This window comes from Mustela erminea, chromosome 9, assembly GCF_009829155.1.
Source record: "Mustela erminea isolate mMusErm1 chromosome 9, mMusErm1.Pri, whole genome shotgun sequence".
Lineage (NCBI taxonomy): Eukaryota > Metazoa > Chordata > Mammalia > Carnivora > Mustelidae > Mustela > Mustela erminea.
Window position 1 is genome coordinate 104,204,501 of NC_045622.1, and position 15,055 is coordinate 104,219,555.

The 15,055-nt window shown below is 58.9% G+C and overlaps 1 protein-coding gene across 5 annotated transcripts; it reads left to right on the plus strand.

Moving 5' to 3' along the window:
- The first annotated feature begins 215 nt into the window (after positions 1–215).
- PPP1R32 (protein phosphatase 1 regulatory subunit 32) lies at positions 216–8,295 on the plus strand. Of its 5 annotated transcripts, none has more exons than XM_032356913.1 (14): positions 216–319; positions 858–997; positions 1,453–1,570; positions 1,854–2,007; positions 3,002–3,130; positions 3,709–3,772; positions 4,236–4,348; positions 4,699–4,758; positions 4,897–4,983; positions 5,312–5,425; positions 5,507–5,601; positions 7,264–7,428; positions 7,922–8,003; positions 8,171–8,294. In XM_032356913.1, exons 2-13 carry the CDS (start codon positions 889–891, stop codon positions 7,989–7,991), a joined length of 1,278 nt encoding a protein of 425 aa, XP_032212804.1. In that variant the 5' UTR covers positions 216–319; positions 858–888; the 3' UTR covers positions 7,992–8,003; positions 8,171–8,294. The 5 variants fall into 5 exon arrangements, with proteins under 5 accessions (XP_032212804.1, XP_032212805.1, XP_032212807.1 ...); XM_032356914.1 differs by lacking the exon at positions 216–319 and adding an exon at positions 566–631; XM_032356911.1 differs by lacking the exon at positions 216–319 and adding an exon at positions 587–672.
- Positions 8,296–15,055: the final 6,760 nt, after the last annotated feature.

A 15,055-nucleotide genomic window follows, 5' to 3' on the forward strand; every position in this document is an offset into this window, starting at 1 on the left:
GACAGCAGCTCTGCCCAGCCCTGTCAGGGGAAGCTGGAGACTGGGGCGAAGGGGGTGGAGTGGGGGGTGCCGAGGAGGCAGGGCCTGCCCCCCCCCCCCCCCCCCCCGTAGCTGCCTTCATCTGGGCCAGCGCCGCCTCTCATGGGCCCTGGCCCTAGAAGGGCTTCTGAGGCGTGGGGACGCTGTTGCTAGGCAGCGGTTGCTAGGCGACACACTGTTTCTCTTGGCCTGGCCACCTCCCAGAGGGCCTGGGCTTCTCTGGGGCAGCTCCTGCCTCCTGCAGCCTCTCCCCAGACCTCAGAGCCACAGCCGAGGGCAGGTGAGGGTGGGGCCGACTGCGGCTGGGACCCAGGAGGACCGAGCCCACGTCCCTCTGCAAGGCCCCGGGGCGAGCTGAGGGAGGGACAAGGAGCCCGGGGCTGGCAGTGAGCTCCAGGGCCGGGCTGGGAGGGTGTCTGTCCATTCAGTCCCCAGAGGAGGCCATGAGGGGATTACGGTCAAGTGCGGGGAGTCAGACACCCCAGGCCTGAATCCTTCCTGGCTCCCCACCCCCACCCCACCCCCCATTATGAGCTCATCTTTCATCACTTGGAGTCTTTGTTTCCTGGCTGTGACCTGGGGAGAGAACAAGGTGTGGGGAAGGTGGAATGAGTATATGATTAGGTGCCGAAGGTGACCAGTCCTTCCTTCAGTATGGGGCGTGGGTGTCGGCGGAGAGAGGGACGGACCGGAGGGGGGACAGCACTGGCTGGGTGGGGCTCGAGCGTCACCCCTGGGGCCTCTGCAGCCCGGGCCTAAGGCAGACTCTGGGCCCTTGGGCTACTGAGCTGATGGGGTTCCTTGTGCTTCCTCCTCAGGCGCCCCGCTGGGGCCCTGCCCCCCAGCACCATGATGGGGAAACTCCCCTTGGGCGTTGTCTCTCCGTATGTGAAGATGAGTTCGGGGGGCTGCACGGACCCCCTGAAATTCTACGCCACCAGCTATTGCACAGCCTATGGTGAGCGCCCCTTTGTGCTGGAGACACCCCAGGACTCGGGGCTGGAGAGGGGGAGACCCTCCCGTTGTGAGACGAGCAGCGCCTCTGGCCCATCACATGCTCTGAGGGACCCCAGCACGCCAAACCGATCCAGCGCCTGAGCCCCCCAGGGACCATGTCCAGGCTGGCTTGGCCCTGCTGCCCCTCCCCCGTGGCCGTCCTGTGATTCTACCACGCTGACCGTGTCCCTACCCCATCCTTTCCATTCCCTGCTGCCACAGTCCCAAAGGGCCAGGCTTTCACGGCTCTTGCTTCAGTCCCTGGTTCTATGTCTTCTCTATCCTGAGGACCCCTGGGCCCTGAGTGGGGGTGGGAGTTGGGGGGTGTTTCTCGCCCTGCCTGGGAAACCCTGCTCACTGCTCGTCCACTCCCCTGCCCCATGGGCCGGTCCCGTCTCCTGGCTTCCTCTCTGGCAGGTCGGGAGGATTTCAGGCCCCGCATGGGCAGCCATGAAGGCACAGGCTACAGATCAAATTACCGGCCCGTGGTCTCCTACCACGCCAACCTTGATGCCCTGGACAACCCAGCCATGGGGTATGGTCTGTGCAAGCCTTTCTCCCTCTCTGCACCCCTGGGCCTTAGAGCTCAGGGGCACTGGAGCTCATTGGACCAGCTGCGGACTCCACACACGGAGACCTAGAACCTTGCCTGGCCTGGGTCTGGGGTCCTGGGGCCCTCAGGGCATGGCACCTAGTTGGGGCCCCAAGGCAGGCGGACTCCTGAGGCACCTGGGGGAGGTTTGGGGGAAGTGGGCGGCTTCTAGAGATAAGCAGCTTCCAGGTGGCCCTGGTCATACACGGCTCCCACCCCCCCTCAGAGAACAAGTCCGCCACAATTTCCAGTCAGTGACCAATCAGAGCTACCGCCCCCTGGAGGTGCCGGATGGCAAATACCCACTGCCTTGGAACATGCATCAGACCAGCTCTGGCTACTCTCGCGAGAAGCCCAGTGCAGCGACCCCCACTAAGGAGGTCAGTGAGACCCCGAGGCTGGGCTGGAGGAAGGGTCGGGGGGCGGCGGACAGCGTGAGGATCTTTCCAGCGGGGTGGGACTGTGCTGCCAAGAGTTGGTCCAGGCTGAGATGCCTGGGCACAGAGGAGCCATACGCGGGCTGGGAGTCTGCCCACCTCTGTCGCCTTAGTCCCCTCCCCACCTGCACCTGATGGTGCACATCACCTCCCCTCCACCTCCATCCCTGTCCCCGTCACTGCCATCACCTCTGCCTCCCGCATCTCCAACCCCAACCCCAACGCCATCCCCATCCCATGGTCTCCACCATCCCACTGACATCTCCAGCACCACATGACCGTCCTCACCACCAATGTCACATATGCTCGTCTGTGTCGTCCCCATCCTCTTCATTCTAACATCATTACGATGATGGTCCTTATCACCAGCAGTAGAATGGATACTAAGTCATTCATTCATTCATTCATTCAACTGATATGTTCTGAGCATCCCTTTTAGGATGCTCAGGAAGGTTCTAAGTGCTGGGGGGGAAAATGCAACAGGGAAGAGGCGTGGTGGCGGAAGCAGTAGTGAAGGGGTTGCAACTGCAAACCAGGAGGGTAGGAGAAGAGCTTGCTGTGGAGACATGAGTCAAAGACTCAAGGGAAGTTAGTGCCCTCTGACTGCAGCGATGTGTGAGTTCCAGGTAGTGGAGACAGCAAGTGCAAAGGCCCTGTGGTGCGAGTATCTGCTGTGACAAAGACCAGCAAGGAGGCAGGTGGCTGGAGGCCAGCGAGGGGCCGCGGTCCTCGTGGGTCTCTGTCAGGCCATGGGGTTCTACTCCCAGTGCAATGGGACGATGGTGAGGTTCTGAGCAGAGGGGGGACATGATTGGACTTCATTGTCAAGGGACCCCTCAGGCTATGGATACCCTGTAGGGGTTAAGGGCAGAAGCAGAGTCAAGATGTGACTGCCCTCCCTTGGCCTGGAACATGACCAGCCACTTCCTCTTCCCAGGTCAGGAAGGTCCATTTCGACACCCAGGACTATGGGCCGCAGTCCATCACAGGGCTGGAGCCCAGGGACGGGCCTCTGCTCCACCAGCTGCAGGGCAAGGGCTCGATTGAGTGGGAGAACGCCCGGCATGTGAGTGGGCAGCCCCCAGTTAGGGCTGTGAGCGGGACAGGGCGACCAAACCCACCTCCTTCCCCTCCTGGAGACAGTCACTGCTGTGACTCACCCAAAAAGCCAACTACTTGGGGTCTCAGTGTACCTAGAAGAACTGGGGAGAGCCAAGGATATTTGGTATTTCCAAGACAGTATCAACGTCGTCCTACGCTTCCTTACTCTTATCTTGGGACTTAGGACTTAACCCCATCCAGACTCCCTGAGCTCAGGGCCATGAAGCGTGATGGGAGCACCCACTTTACTCCCTTAGCCTCTCTCCTCACGTTGGGTCTGGGTCCCTGAGGCCCATATTTATTCCTGGAAGTCCTGTGTGAGATGGGACGGGCTTCACGGTCACGGGGAACTTATGGTGGGCTGTATGGCGCTCTGCTGCCTTGTAGGGGAGGGTTTTGCACGGGGCCTGCTGTACCCGCCCTCCCTTCACAGACTGTACTGCACCGGTCTACTCGGAGCACTGAAGGGCCACCACAGCCACCAGCCACCTCCAGGCCCTGGTCCACCTTGTGGGCCCCAGTGCTCTGCCCTCTGTGTTCCAGGGCCCGCGCTTCATGACCTCTGAGTACAATTCCAAGTATCTCAAGGAGCCTTCAAACCAGCCAGGTAGGCACCTGTCTGCACTCCTGCCTCTCTCCCAGGGCACTTTGCCCCACCCAGCCACAAGGAGAGACACTGGGCGACCCAGAGGGAGCTGGCCAGGGGCATAGACATCCCCAGCAAAAGAAAGAAGGCTGCAGAGGCAGCCTGGGGGACCTGGGCCCTAGCGCCGAACCCCGGAAGGGTCACTCAGTGGCTCAGGAGGGCTGTGGATCCTGACCCCAGCTGTCTCCAGGCCTGTCGGAGCCTGTCCTTCCTGTACCTCTCTCCTCTCCCATCTTGTTCTCTGTCCTCTCTGTCCGGGACTCTGGAGGCTGCCTGGTGCCCCTGATGCTAGAGCTCCAGCGTCCAGACCCTTGGAGCCAGCTCCCTCCCCGCTGGCTGGGACTCGGAGCCTCTGGAGGCCATGTGGGTGGGGCCAGGCGGCCCAGGTTGGGGGGCAGTATCGGGGGGGCCATGTCTTTTGCAGATCTCTTGCAGAAGAAAACAATTGGCGCCAAGGAACAGACTGGCTTCACCGAAGAGTCCGCCAAGAACCCCATTGTCTTCCAGTCACCCTCCCAGGCCCTCCCGGGGGACCCCGTAAGTCAGGCCCGTGCCTGCTAGAATTTCAGGGCTACTTCTAGCTTCTTAAGAAAATGTGAGCTACACGAGATGAACGCATGTGGGTAAAAACTACCACTTTGGTCCAACTCTCCCAGCTGATGGGTGAGAAGACTGAGGTTCAAAGAGAAGGGGCAGAGCCAATGTTACTTGGAGTCCGGAGAAGAGCCCTGGCCTGCTGGTTCTCACTCAGCATTGTTACTCCCCAAACTCTTCCCTTTCTTCGGTGACCCCAATCATATGAACGTGTTGTGAGTTCTCCTTGGCGCTCGGGACCCGGGGCCGCTGCTTCGGCCTGGCTAATGCGCCCCTGTGGGCCTCTTTCCCAGGTCCTCCTCCCTGGCCGGAGCGTCACCAGGTCTGACTTCCTCCCCATGACCCACCCTCACGTAAGCTGAGCCGGTGGGGGTGGGGGGCTGTCTGAGCCCACAGCCCGGGGTTGTACTGTGTGGCAGTTAGGAAAGTACCCAGAGGCCTGCGGGAGGAACAGCCCAGCTCTGGTGCCAGGGGCCCCTCTGTTGCCTTAGGGGGACGAGTTCCTGCCTGTGCTGGCCAGAGGCTCCGAGCGGGAAACTGGCTACAACCGGGTGACCGAGAGGACACTGAACCCTAGAGTGAGTGGCCCTCGGTGGGGTGGGGGCTCCCCCAGAGCGGGAGCATTCCCACGAGAGGGGACAGGGAGATTCCTTGGGCTCAGAGGCATTTGGGCACTAAGGATGGGAAGATTCAGGATATTTGGACCCTCCAGGGGAGGGGTGAAGTCCTGGGAGCGAAAGTGAGGGTGTCTTTGAACCAGGGCATGCGGTGTGCCTGGAGGGGGAAGGGCGAAGTCCTGGGACTGGGTGCAAGTTGGGGGTCCATGTGCCTCTGCCTGTCTGCTCTCTGTGCTTTCCGCCTCCCCCTGACCACCCTCTACCTTTCTCGTGGCTCCATCCCCTGCAGGTGCCCCCTCCTGGCCCAGAGCCTAGCAGCATGAGCCACCAGCAGTTCCAGCCCCCTCAGCGGGTGCAGCAGACGAATGTTGCTTTGCTGGGCCGGGAGACCGTGGGGAACAAGGTGAGGCCAGGGTGCCCAGCCCCATCCCCAAATCTCCACCCCCTCCTGACCTGACAAGTCCCCTCCGTACCTCTGGTGCAGGAGCCCACGGGGTTCAGCCTGAACAACCCCGGCTACTTCCGGAACCCCTATGACCCTGACCTGGATAATCGGTACCTGACCACTTACAACCAAGGGTGAGCACCCCCCACCCCCATCCAAATCCAGGGCTGTGAAGCCAGCATGCATTTCACAGACAGACACTGGGACACGTGATGAGCTCACAGCCTGCGAAGTAGAACAACGCTGAATTAATGAGGGTTCCCCCAGAAGCAGCCCCTGAGCCAAGGATTTGAGCACGAACCCCTTACTGGGGACAGTGGGGAAGCTGGGAAGTCGTGTGGGGAAAGGAAGGCAGCCCAAAGTCAGCGTGTTATTAACCAGATATCCGGTGGGGAGACTCTAGAAAACAATGCAAACACACAACTTGGACTGATGAGGGCCAAAGGAGGGGAGAGAGCTGGGGTACTGATACCCCCACATCCATCAATCGGTAATTAAGGGCTGTCCCCAGGGACCATACTAAAGATCCCAGGCACCTCCTTGCTACAGGCAAAGCAAGCCCCCGCAGCCCAAGGGCAGCCTTCCTCTGTACTTCTCTCTGATGCCACACAGGCCACTGGTGCCCGGGCTGAGGGGCAGGGGAAGAACATGGGGGCTGAAGCGGGTCTGGGTCGAGCAACATGGCATCTGCTAAGATACTATGTCCAGTCCATGGTGGGTCGGGCTCTGGGCTGAAAGTAAGCTCTTTGCTAAGCATCAGGGAAGGCTTCCAGGAAGAAGTGGGCAGAGAGCCACGGGGAGGACTCCCAGGGCCAGGACTGGATGGGAAGAGCATTACAGGAGTAGGATAAAGGAGGTGTAATTTTCTGGACAAAGGCCTCCTCGCACGACATCTGTCATCTGTGTGAGCGTGTGTCACCTGTGTCCACACTGACCCCCAACTCCTTATTCTCCCAAGTTGCCTCCCATCCCTGGGGCTGGCCTCCCCTTTGGGATGGGGACCTTGAAGTTTAGATGGGAGAAGTGGCACCCAAGCCACAATGTATATCGCAGGTCTGTGACACAGGTGGCTCCTTCACTTCTCACGAAGGGGGAGGGAGAAGGGGAGGGACAGAGACTCCCTCTGGGTATCAGGGGCTAACAGTGCCCCTGCTCCTCTCTGGGCAAACGGGCTCCTCCTGGAGCTCCAGCAGACTCTCAGCTGCAGCCCTGTCTGTGTGGTCCTCCTCCCACCCACCCCTCGGCTTACCCGCGCTCCTGCCAGGTGTCAGGCACATGGCTCCTTCCCCAGGGGTTGTAATCACTGATTTTCTCATTTATCTCTCTGCATCCTCACTTCATAAGTTCAAGGGCAGGGTCCACATCCGAAGCGTTGGCCATTTCAGAACCTGGCCCAGTGCTTAGCGAGCATCAGCAAAACGGATGCAAAGTGGAATGCCTAGAGAGAAATGAATGAGCCGGTTTCCACTGCCCACCCCTGGGAAGTTCATGGGCCAGAGAGGAAGCTGGCAGGCACACAGTCCTTTATGCTCCCAAGTGCTGGCCTAGCATCAGCGGGCCGTGCAAAGGAGGGTCGTCCAGTTCAGGGACAGAGCCAGAGCAGCGTTCCCAGGCAGACAGAGGCTCAGGGAGTGCCTGGCAGAGGGCACAGCATGAACAAAAGGAAGGAGGCTGGAGGGATCTGAGGCCATTTGTGCTCTGCTGGAGCCAAGATTCCCGTCCAAGAAGGGCAGGGAAGCTACAGAGGTGGGCAGAGGCCCCCTTATCACCAGCAACAGCCCCCCGCCATGCTGCAGGTACTTCGAGAATATCCCCAAAGGTCTGGACCGAGAAGGCTGGACTCGAGGGGGTATCCAGCCACAGAAGCCGGGGGGCTATGCCCTCAACCAGCCGGTCACCCGCATGGAGGCTACCCCCAACCCCACCGAAAGCCTACGTCACCTGCACCCCCACGTGGGAAGGTAGCCAGCCCTCCCTCTGTCTGTTGAAGCATCCGGGCCTTTCCCCAGCTTCCTCCCTCCGTCTGTCTGTCTGTCGGTCCATCTGAGAGACCCATTTCCTCTCTCTGACTTGTTCACTGCTTTTCCTGGTACCCCCCCGCCCCCACCACCACCACCCCTGCTATCCTCAGCGACCCCTCCCCCTGCATGGCTGCCCCCAACCCACCGGCCTCATTCCCAACCCAGAGGCCCCCTCCACACCAGCTCCCAGCCAAGCTGCAGGGAAGGGGCAGAGACAGAGCTGCATGGACTGTGGTTCCACCTCACTCTGACTCCTTCAGCTCAATTCAATTCCTCAAAAATTACATTTCCAAGACAATGGCCCAGAGTTGGCAGGCAAACATCTGTGGCTTGGCTGACCTAGCTGAACGCTGCTGTAGGGGAGGGGCAGGCAGAAGAGAAGGTCCCACCGCGCCCCACATCCCCCTTATCTGCACCCCTCCCCGCCCTGCAGAACCCTGATCTCCACGGACCCCTTCTACCGAGTCCCGCCTCCCAGCGGCCGCTTCATGACTCCCAGCTGAGCCCGAGTCTGGGTAAGGGGCACCCCATGTGGGCCAGCCCCACATCCCCAGGCCTGTGTCAAGCAAGCCCTGCTAGGGACCCAGCCTTAGAGTGAGGGGTGGGAAATGGGGGTGGAGGTTGGCCAGAAGCCCCACCCCCACCCCGGGAGCCCCTTGGGCCTCATCTCCATTCCCCACAGGTTTGCCAACGCAGCAGGGCAGGACAGGAGCTGGTTACAGACCCTACCCCCCACCCTGTCCCTGCCGGGACTCCCCTGGCTACTTTCCTAATGAAATAAAGAACAGTGAAGTGGCTGTGTGTCCAGTCACTGGTAGGAAAGCTGGGAAAAAGACGGGGGAGGGCGGGGCAAGCATGCAGGGGGTAGATCAGAGCAGGACCTCCAGGGCCCTTCTGGGTCCCGCATAGGATGGTTCAAAGGAGAGGGGAGGGCAGAGGAGCAGGCAGTCACAGAGATCTCTCTCTCTAGAGACAGATGGGCAGGGGTGTGCGTTGGATGAACCCCTGGACATTGACCTAGGGAGGGGCAGGGGCTGGTGGAAAACGCTGGTGCCTCAGGGCAGCTTTTCTAATTGTAATTGTGAGAATTAGAACAAGGTGTCCCCACTCCCAAGCACGGTCCCTAAAGAGCAAACTTCCTGTGGGAAGAAAGCATCACCAGGGCCCTCAGCCTGCAAGGCAGAACCCGGGCTGCCTCTGCCTCCCCCACCTCCACCAGGTGCATTTGCACAGTGCACAACTGCACAACTGTGTGCTGTGTTCCTGTCACCAACAGCTCCTCATTTCATAAAGGGGGACCTGAACCCAGAGAGAGTGCATGAGTTGCTGGAGGTCATATGGACAGAGGTGCAGCAGCAGCCCAGGCCCGAATGTCTCCAGAGCCTCCCAGGCCAGCCTGCGGGCAGAGAGGCAGGCTCTGTGGTCTAGCAGCTGCCCCCCACCCTCGGAGGGTAACCGTGGAGCCGCGCTGCTGGCCCTGGGCGGGGCCCGGTGTACCAGCTGCCTGGAATGGCAGGCCCGGGGGCTGTCCTCACTTGGCCTGGCTGGGGCTCCATGTGGGATGTGGGCGGCTCCAGCTGGCTCCAGCCCTGGAGGGGGGGAGTAGGGGACACAGAGTCTCTCAGCTCCAAACACAGCCAGACTCCGGACCCAGGGCCAGCCCCACAGTCTGTGGGTGGGTCCTGCTGGTCCATGGTCTCCAGCGTTAGGGGCGAGTTACCAGATCAGAGATTTGCCAGCTGGGCTGGGGCCCAACTGTGGCCTGGCCATGATGAGCTTAGGGGGTGAGGGAAGGGGTTCCACCGGCCCCTCCCTCCCACAGTCACACGCACACAAATACACGGACCCCTGGAGACATGCACATACTAACACATACACAAAAACGCCAACAGACCAGGACATACCGACCAACACAGGCGCAGCAGAGACAGAAACGCACAAAAATGCGTAGGTCTTCATAGAAACTCTGAAAGGCTTGTCTGTGCAGACACATAGACACAGAGGCAGACTTAGAGACATTCCACACGCTTAGACGGACTCACAGACACAGCCAAACAGACGTACAGAGACAAGATGGACACACACACACACACACACACACACACACACACACACGACCGCACTTCACGCCCGCATGTCTGTCTTTCCCACCAGTGTCCTTTCACAGCTCAAGTTTCCGGCTCAGCCCCGCTCTGTCTGACACAGTAGGGGATATGGTGTCAGGGACACTGGAGCCTCATCACACCCTTTCTCGGTCCCCTCCCCCTCCCATTGTCCTGCACCCCGTTTCCAGGCCATGTGAGCTGGGGCTACCCCACGATGTTTCCTGCGCTAGAGCTCTGGACCCCACCCGAGGGAAGGGGGCTGCACAGCAACCTCCTCTTTCCTTTAGCCCCTGCCTTCACCCCTTCGGCCTCTCTCCGCAGCCCATCCCCGCCTCTCCGTTTGGATCCTGGGCCCCAGCCCTAAGGACTGTGTGAGGAGCAGGAAGGGGGTCCAGGAGGGGCCAACACCGAACTTAGGTAGTTCTGGAACTCCTGCCTGGAACAGAGCACGGATTTCCCCAACTTCTAGATGAGGGGACAGACACAGAGAGGCGGAGTCCCTCGACCCAGGTCACACAGCAGCCAGGACTGTGGGTGGGTACCTGTTGGCAAGGGCGGAGTGGGAGCCCAGAGCGGCGGCTGCCCAGTGGGGCTGTGAGTGGACCCCGAGTCACACCCGCCTTCCCGACCTCTGCCCACCGCACCGCGTCACTCAGGGCAGGCCGCGAGCGGGGAGGGCAGGTGTGAGCTGGACCTTGACATGGCCAGCATGGCCAGTGGTGGGGGCTGAAGGAGGCGAGGCTGCGGGCAAGGACACAAGGCGAGGCCAGCTGAAGGCCTGGCGGGGGGTCGGGGGACAGAGGAGTGAGGCTGTGAGGTGGGCAACCCCCGGGGGAAGGCGGGTGGCCTAGGTTTCAGGGCTCTTGACGACCATGCTAAGGAGACCTTCTCTGTCCTCCTCCTCAATGATGGGTCCCTGTGTCCCCAGGGCAGGAAGGGTGGAAACTTCCCACCCTGTGGCTACTGAGGTTACTGAACCCCCACCCCCCACCGAAGTGAAGGCCTTTGCCCTGTCGCTCCCCTTTTCTGCTGTCGGGTGAGTGTGGGCCCGGATACTGCGGCTTCATTTGAGGGGGCCCTGTCCCCTTGCCCGTCGGAGACCCTGCCACAGGCTGTGGAGGCCACCTGACCATTCTGGGCAGTAGCGAGTAGCAGGACCCGGGCTGTGACTACACAAGATGGCGGGTGTGAAGGACTTGAGCTGGGCCACTAGTGGCCGCCTTGATGCTGGAGAAGAGGGGACCGAGGCCCAGCTGGGAGTGGGGACTTGAGACAGGCACAGGCTCTGGCCTTTGTCTCTTCCTGCTTGGCCCTGGACAGGCCTCCTCAGGACCCTCCCAGGAGCAGCCGCCTCTTGGGTCAGGTAAGCCACTGCCCAGCCTCGTCTGGAGGTCTGGGTGGCCCCTGTCATGTGTCCGAGGCCAGCTTCTGGCAGGCTCTCCTGGAGGCGGCCTGCCTCTCCCCTCACCTGGAAGAAGCCAGGCTTTGGGCGTGGAAGCGAGTCACTCCAGTGGGTGCCAACTGTAGCTGCTCCTGGAAGCTTCCATCCCCTCCCCCACAGATGCTTTAGAAAGTGTGATGAGGTGTACAGGGACGAGGACTAGCGTCATTAAGCCCCCACAGCCTGCCGGGTGACGGGAATGTTCCGTGGGCCTTCATCTTTTCAGCGAAAACACTGAGGGGCCTCCCTCTGGGGGACGTTTGGGGACGCAGGTGGGTGCTGTGCTGACAGCTGCGGTGTGGGGGTGTGGAGCCCCGAGGGCTGATGGGACAGCAGGTTGAGAGAAATGCTGGATACCACGCTCTGGGGCCCCACCTCGGACGCACGTGGACGCGTGTCAGGCTGCTGCCCGTCATGGCACTGTGGCAGCGGATGGTGACAGGTACCATCTGGCCCAGGTCACGTGGCAACACGCAAAGCCACCAGCTCACGGGCTTGACAGCTGGCCAGCTGGGAAAAGGCATCTGTCTGTGGACCTGGAGCTCCCTTGGGGGAGGGGGCGGAGGGGGGACTGGCTGCGGGGGGTGGGGGTGGCAGGCAGCCTGCCTGGGGAGGACGGTGGGTTTGCTCCACCCAGACAGATGGAGGGCCTGAAAATGAGAATCCGATTCCGATCCCTGCCTTCCTCTCTGACCATCTGGAGGGCCATTCTCAAGGAAATTTTCCAGTACAGCCAAATATGCAAGGGTAGAGGAGGAGACAGATCTAGAAAACTCCCCCTCCCCCACAAGAGGAGGGTTCCGGTTCAAGGTCAGAGGAGAGAGCCTGCCAGGTCTCCCAGGCATTCAGATACTCTGTGCTTCTCAAGAGCCGCTGACACCGCTACAGACAGGGCTCGGCCAAGGACATTCTTGGCATCGTAAAGCTTCACTCCTGGAAAAACCTTTGCGATAACCGGTTAATCCGGGCCAGCGAGGAAGCAGCTCGGGTGTCTGCTCAGAACACAAGCCCTCCCCCGTCGCATCACCAGAATGAGGCTCTCGAGGAGGCAGAAGCGGGGCCTAGAAGCTTCCTAGGGGAGCCAGGTCCTGGCACATGCAGCTGGCCAGCATGGGGCTTTGTTTTCTTTTGCTGGAGAAGGGATATGTGAGTGTGTGTGAGTGTGACGTAGGTCTTCTGAGGTCCCCAGGTAAAGGGACAGACAGGTCAGAAGGGCATCGGTCTGGACCGCCCATCCTAAGAGGGAGACTGGGTGAGACGCCAAAGGAGTAGTGTTCAGGAAAGACTTTATGGGACTCTGGACCCCAGCATCCTTGCTATGGCCCCAGTGACAAGGTGTGGTTCCTACAGTAAGAGACTTGCTGCGTGTTCTCCTGGAGGGCTCTGGCCCTGGCTTTGAAGAACGCGGGGCAAGCTGATTCCGAGCATACACAAGGCACCGGGTAGCGTGGGACATCCTGGGTACCACAGTGAAGACCCTGGAGCACCGGACAGTGGACCCTCCACGGTGATCATGGGGATCCCTTAGTGCTCACAGGCTGAAGTCCGAGCTTGTGGGGGCTGCTCATAGCGCTTTACGAGCAGCAGAAGCCGACGTTAGCTAATGTAGCAGAAGAGAAATTTGTTAAAAGGAATTTGGAGCTCACAGAATCCTCAGGTAGACTTGAGAGCAAAGCTTAGAGGCTACCCAGCCAGAAATGGGGGCCACACTCGTCCCATGAGCCTGGGCCCCTGGCTTGGCTGGGCGCACAGCGGGTGTGGATTCCCCACCAGCCACATGGTCAGGAGCTCAGAAATGCACACTGGTCTGTCTGTACCTGAACTTAGCAAAGATATCCACCCGTGGCTTTGCAGTCCAACTTCCTCATCCCCTTTGAATTTAAGTTGTTCATTCAAGACTCAGATCCAATCAAGTCAAGAGTTTTGCCACACCTCCCTCTCGTGTCCTGCTCCCCAGGAGCTCATTCTTAGGGGAAGAAAAGCCGTCTATCTATGCGGACTCCCCCTGAGATGTATGATCGCCCTAGGTTTGGGTCAATCCACCTGTGCCCTCCCAGAAGCAGCTGAGACCTTCTGACCTGTGGTTGCCAGGGTTACGCAAACAACCCTCCAGCTGGACCGTCCACGGAGCCCCTCCAGGTCCATCAGCTGCTGTCAGCCCACCAAGGCCATCTCAGAGGTGCAGAAACTTCTGGATGTTCTCCCTCGTGACACAAGGGTGTGTAGAGGGATTCAGGGGAGGGGCTAGCACCCCCCAATTTCTACGCTATTGAAGCTTCTCCCTACATCCAGGGGGTGCTTGTGGGAAGCCTCTTGTATTCTTAGGCCTCATGTGGTAAGGAAAGGACCTGCCCTGGTGTCCCCTATGTGTACCTGGGATGTTTTTCATGCCGCCCTCTGCCTCGGCCCAGGTGGCCCCTGAGCTCCTTCACGGCAGGCCGTCTGTCCGTGGGGTGCTCTGCTCCGCCACCTGATGGCTGACGCTTTATCTCCTGTTGGGTGGCTTCTTGGCTTCTGTGATGACACATGCTTTCCCACTCTGGGACTTACATCATCAGCTCCTTTCTCCCCAAGTTCAAAGCCAAGGTTTTGGACCTTCAAAAAAATATTTCTCTCAACCCAGCTCTGGCACGGCTGTAGTCTGAACTCTGGGTTTCAAAGCCTCTTTTGCAACTCAAAGCCAGGGATTGGACCCTTTGTTCTGAGTTTCCCTTCGAGAGCCGGGAACATAGGAAGCCAGCTCCTATGGGAATGGATATGTTGAAAATTGTCTCCAGTGGAACATCAGTTAATATCTCGGAATGACAATCCCCAGGTCCTACATTACTCCCTGAGGCTTCATGATCGTTCTTCAAGAGAGGGGGGATTGGGCCCATTCCAGGGCCAGGATAGGGTGAGGAGAGGGAGACCTTTTCGCAGGCACAAAATTCAGAGCAGTGCCTGAAAATTCAGTAATCAAGAGAAACAACAGTTGAATGCAATTACTGAAAAAATTGAAGGCGAAGGCAAAAAATTCACAATGAACAGAACACCAACATTTTTAAGTAAAGACAGGCTGAGTACTGCTGATTTTTCCTTTTGCCAAAGGCCTCAATATGGTTCACCACAGCACTGATAACTGATCCTATCTTCATTTAAAATTTTAATATTTTGTTCATCATAGACTTCTTGCATTAATTTTGGGTTTAAAAATATTACATTAAACTGTTACTTATCTTAATTACTGAGGGCTTTTTGGTGCCCTCCCTGAATCTTGTGCCTTGCTCACCTCCCCCTGGCCCTGGGCTGCTTCTCTGGATGTGAAAATTAAGGTTCAGAGATGGTGAGTAGCTCAGGTGGAGCAGAAGGCCCCAAGGCACATGACGGAGGGAGGGTCTCCAACCCATTCATTCATTCAACACACATGCCTTGAGCCGGCGCAATGCAGCAGGCACGGGGCTCAGTGTGTGGAGTAAGGTCAGTAGGCAGACAAGGTCCCTATCCTTATAGAGCTTACATTTTATAATAGGGGAAACATTTTCCAATCAAAGAATTCACAGGTAATCATTTCTTTAATTGGAATTGGAATAAGTACTTCAATAAGTAGTTCAAAGAGAAATGTGGGAGCTCGAGGATCTGTAACAGGTCGGCTTGATGGGCCCTGGAAGATTCTGGAAGGATTCTCTGAGAGAGGAAAGTTTGAGCTGAAAACCTTAAAGATGAGGAATATGAGCAAGTAGAGAAGCAAGAGGAGAACCCAGCACGTGTCTGGAGGTCCTGGAGCAGAGAGAAGCCGGCACATTTGAGAAACCGAGAGCAAGAGTGCTGGTGAGTCCAGGACGATTCTGAAACAAACAGCCCTTACGTCTAAACAGATAAACACGCTAAAAATGTATTTCTCAGGACACCTGGGTGGCTCAGTCGGTTATACGTCTGCCTTTAGCTCAGGTCATGATCTCAGGGTCCTGGGACTGAGCTCCGAGTTGGGCTCCCTGCTCAGTGGGGAGCCTGCTTGTCCCTCTCCCTCTGGCAACACCCCTCC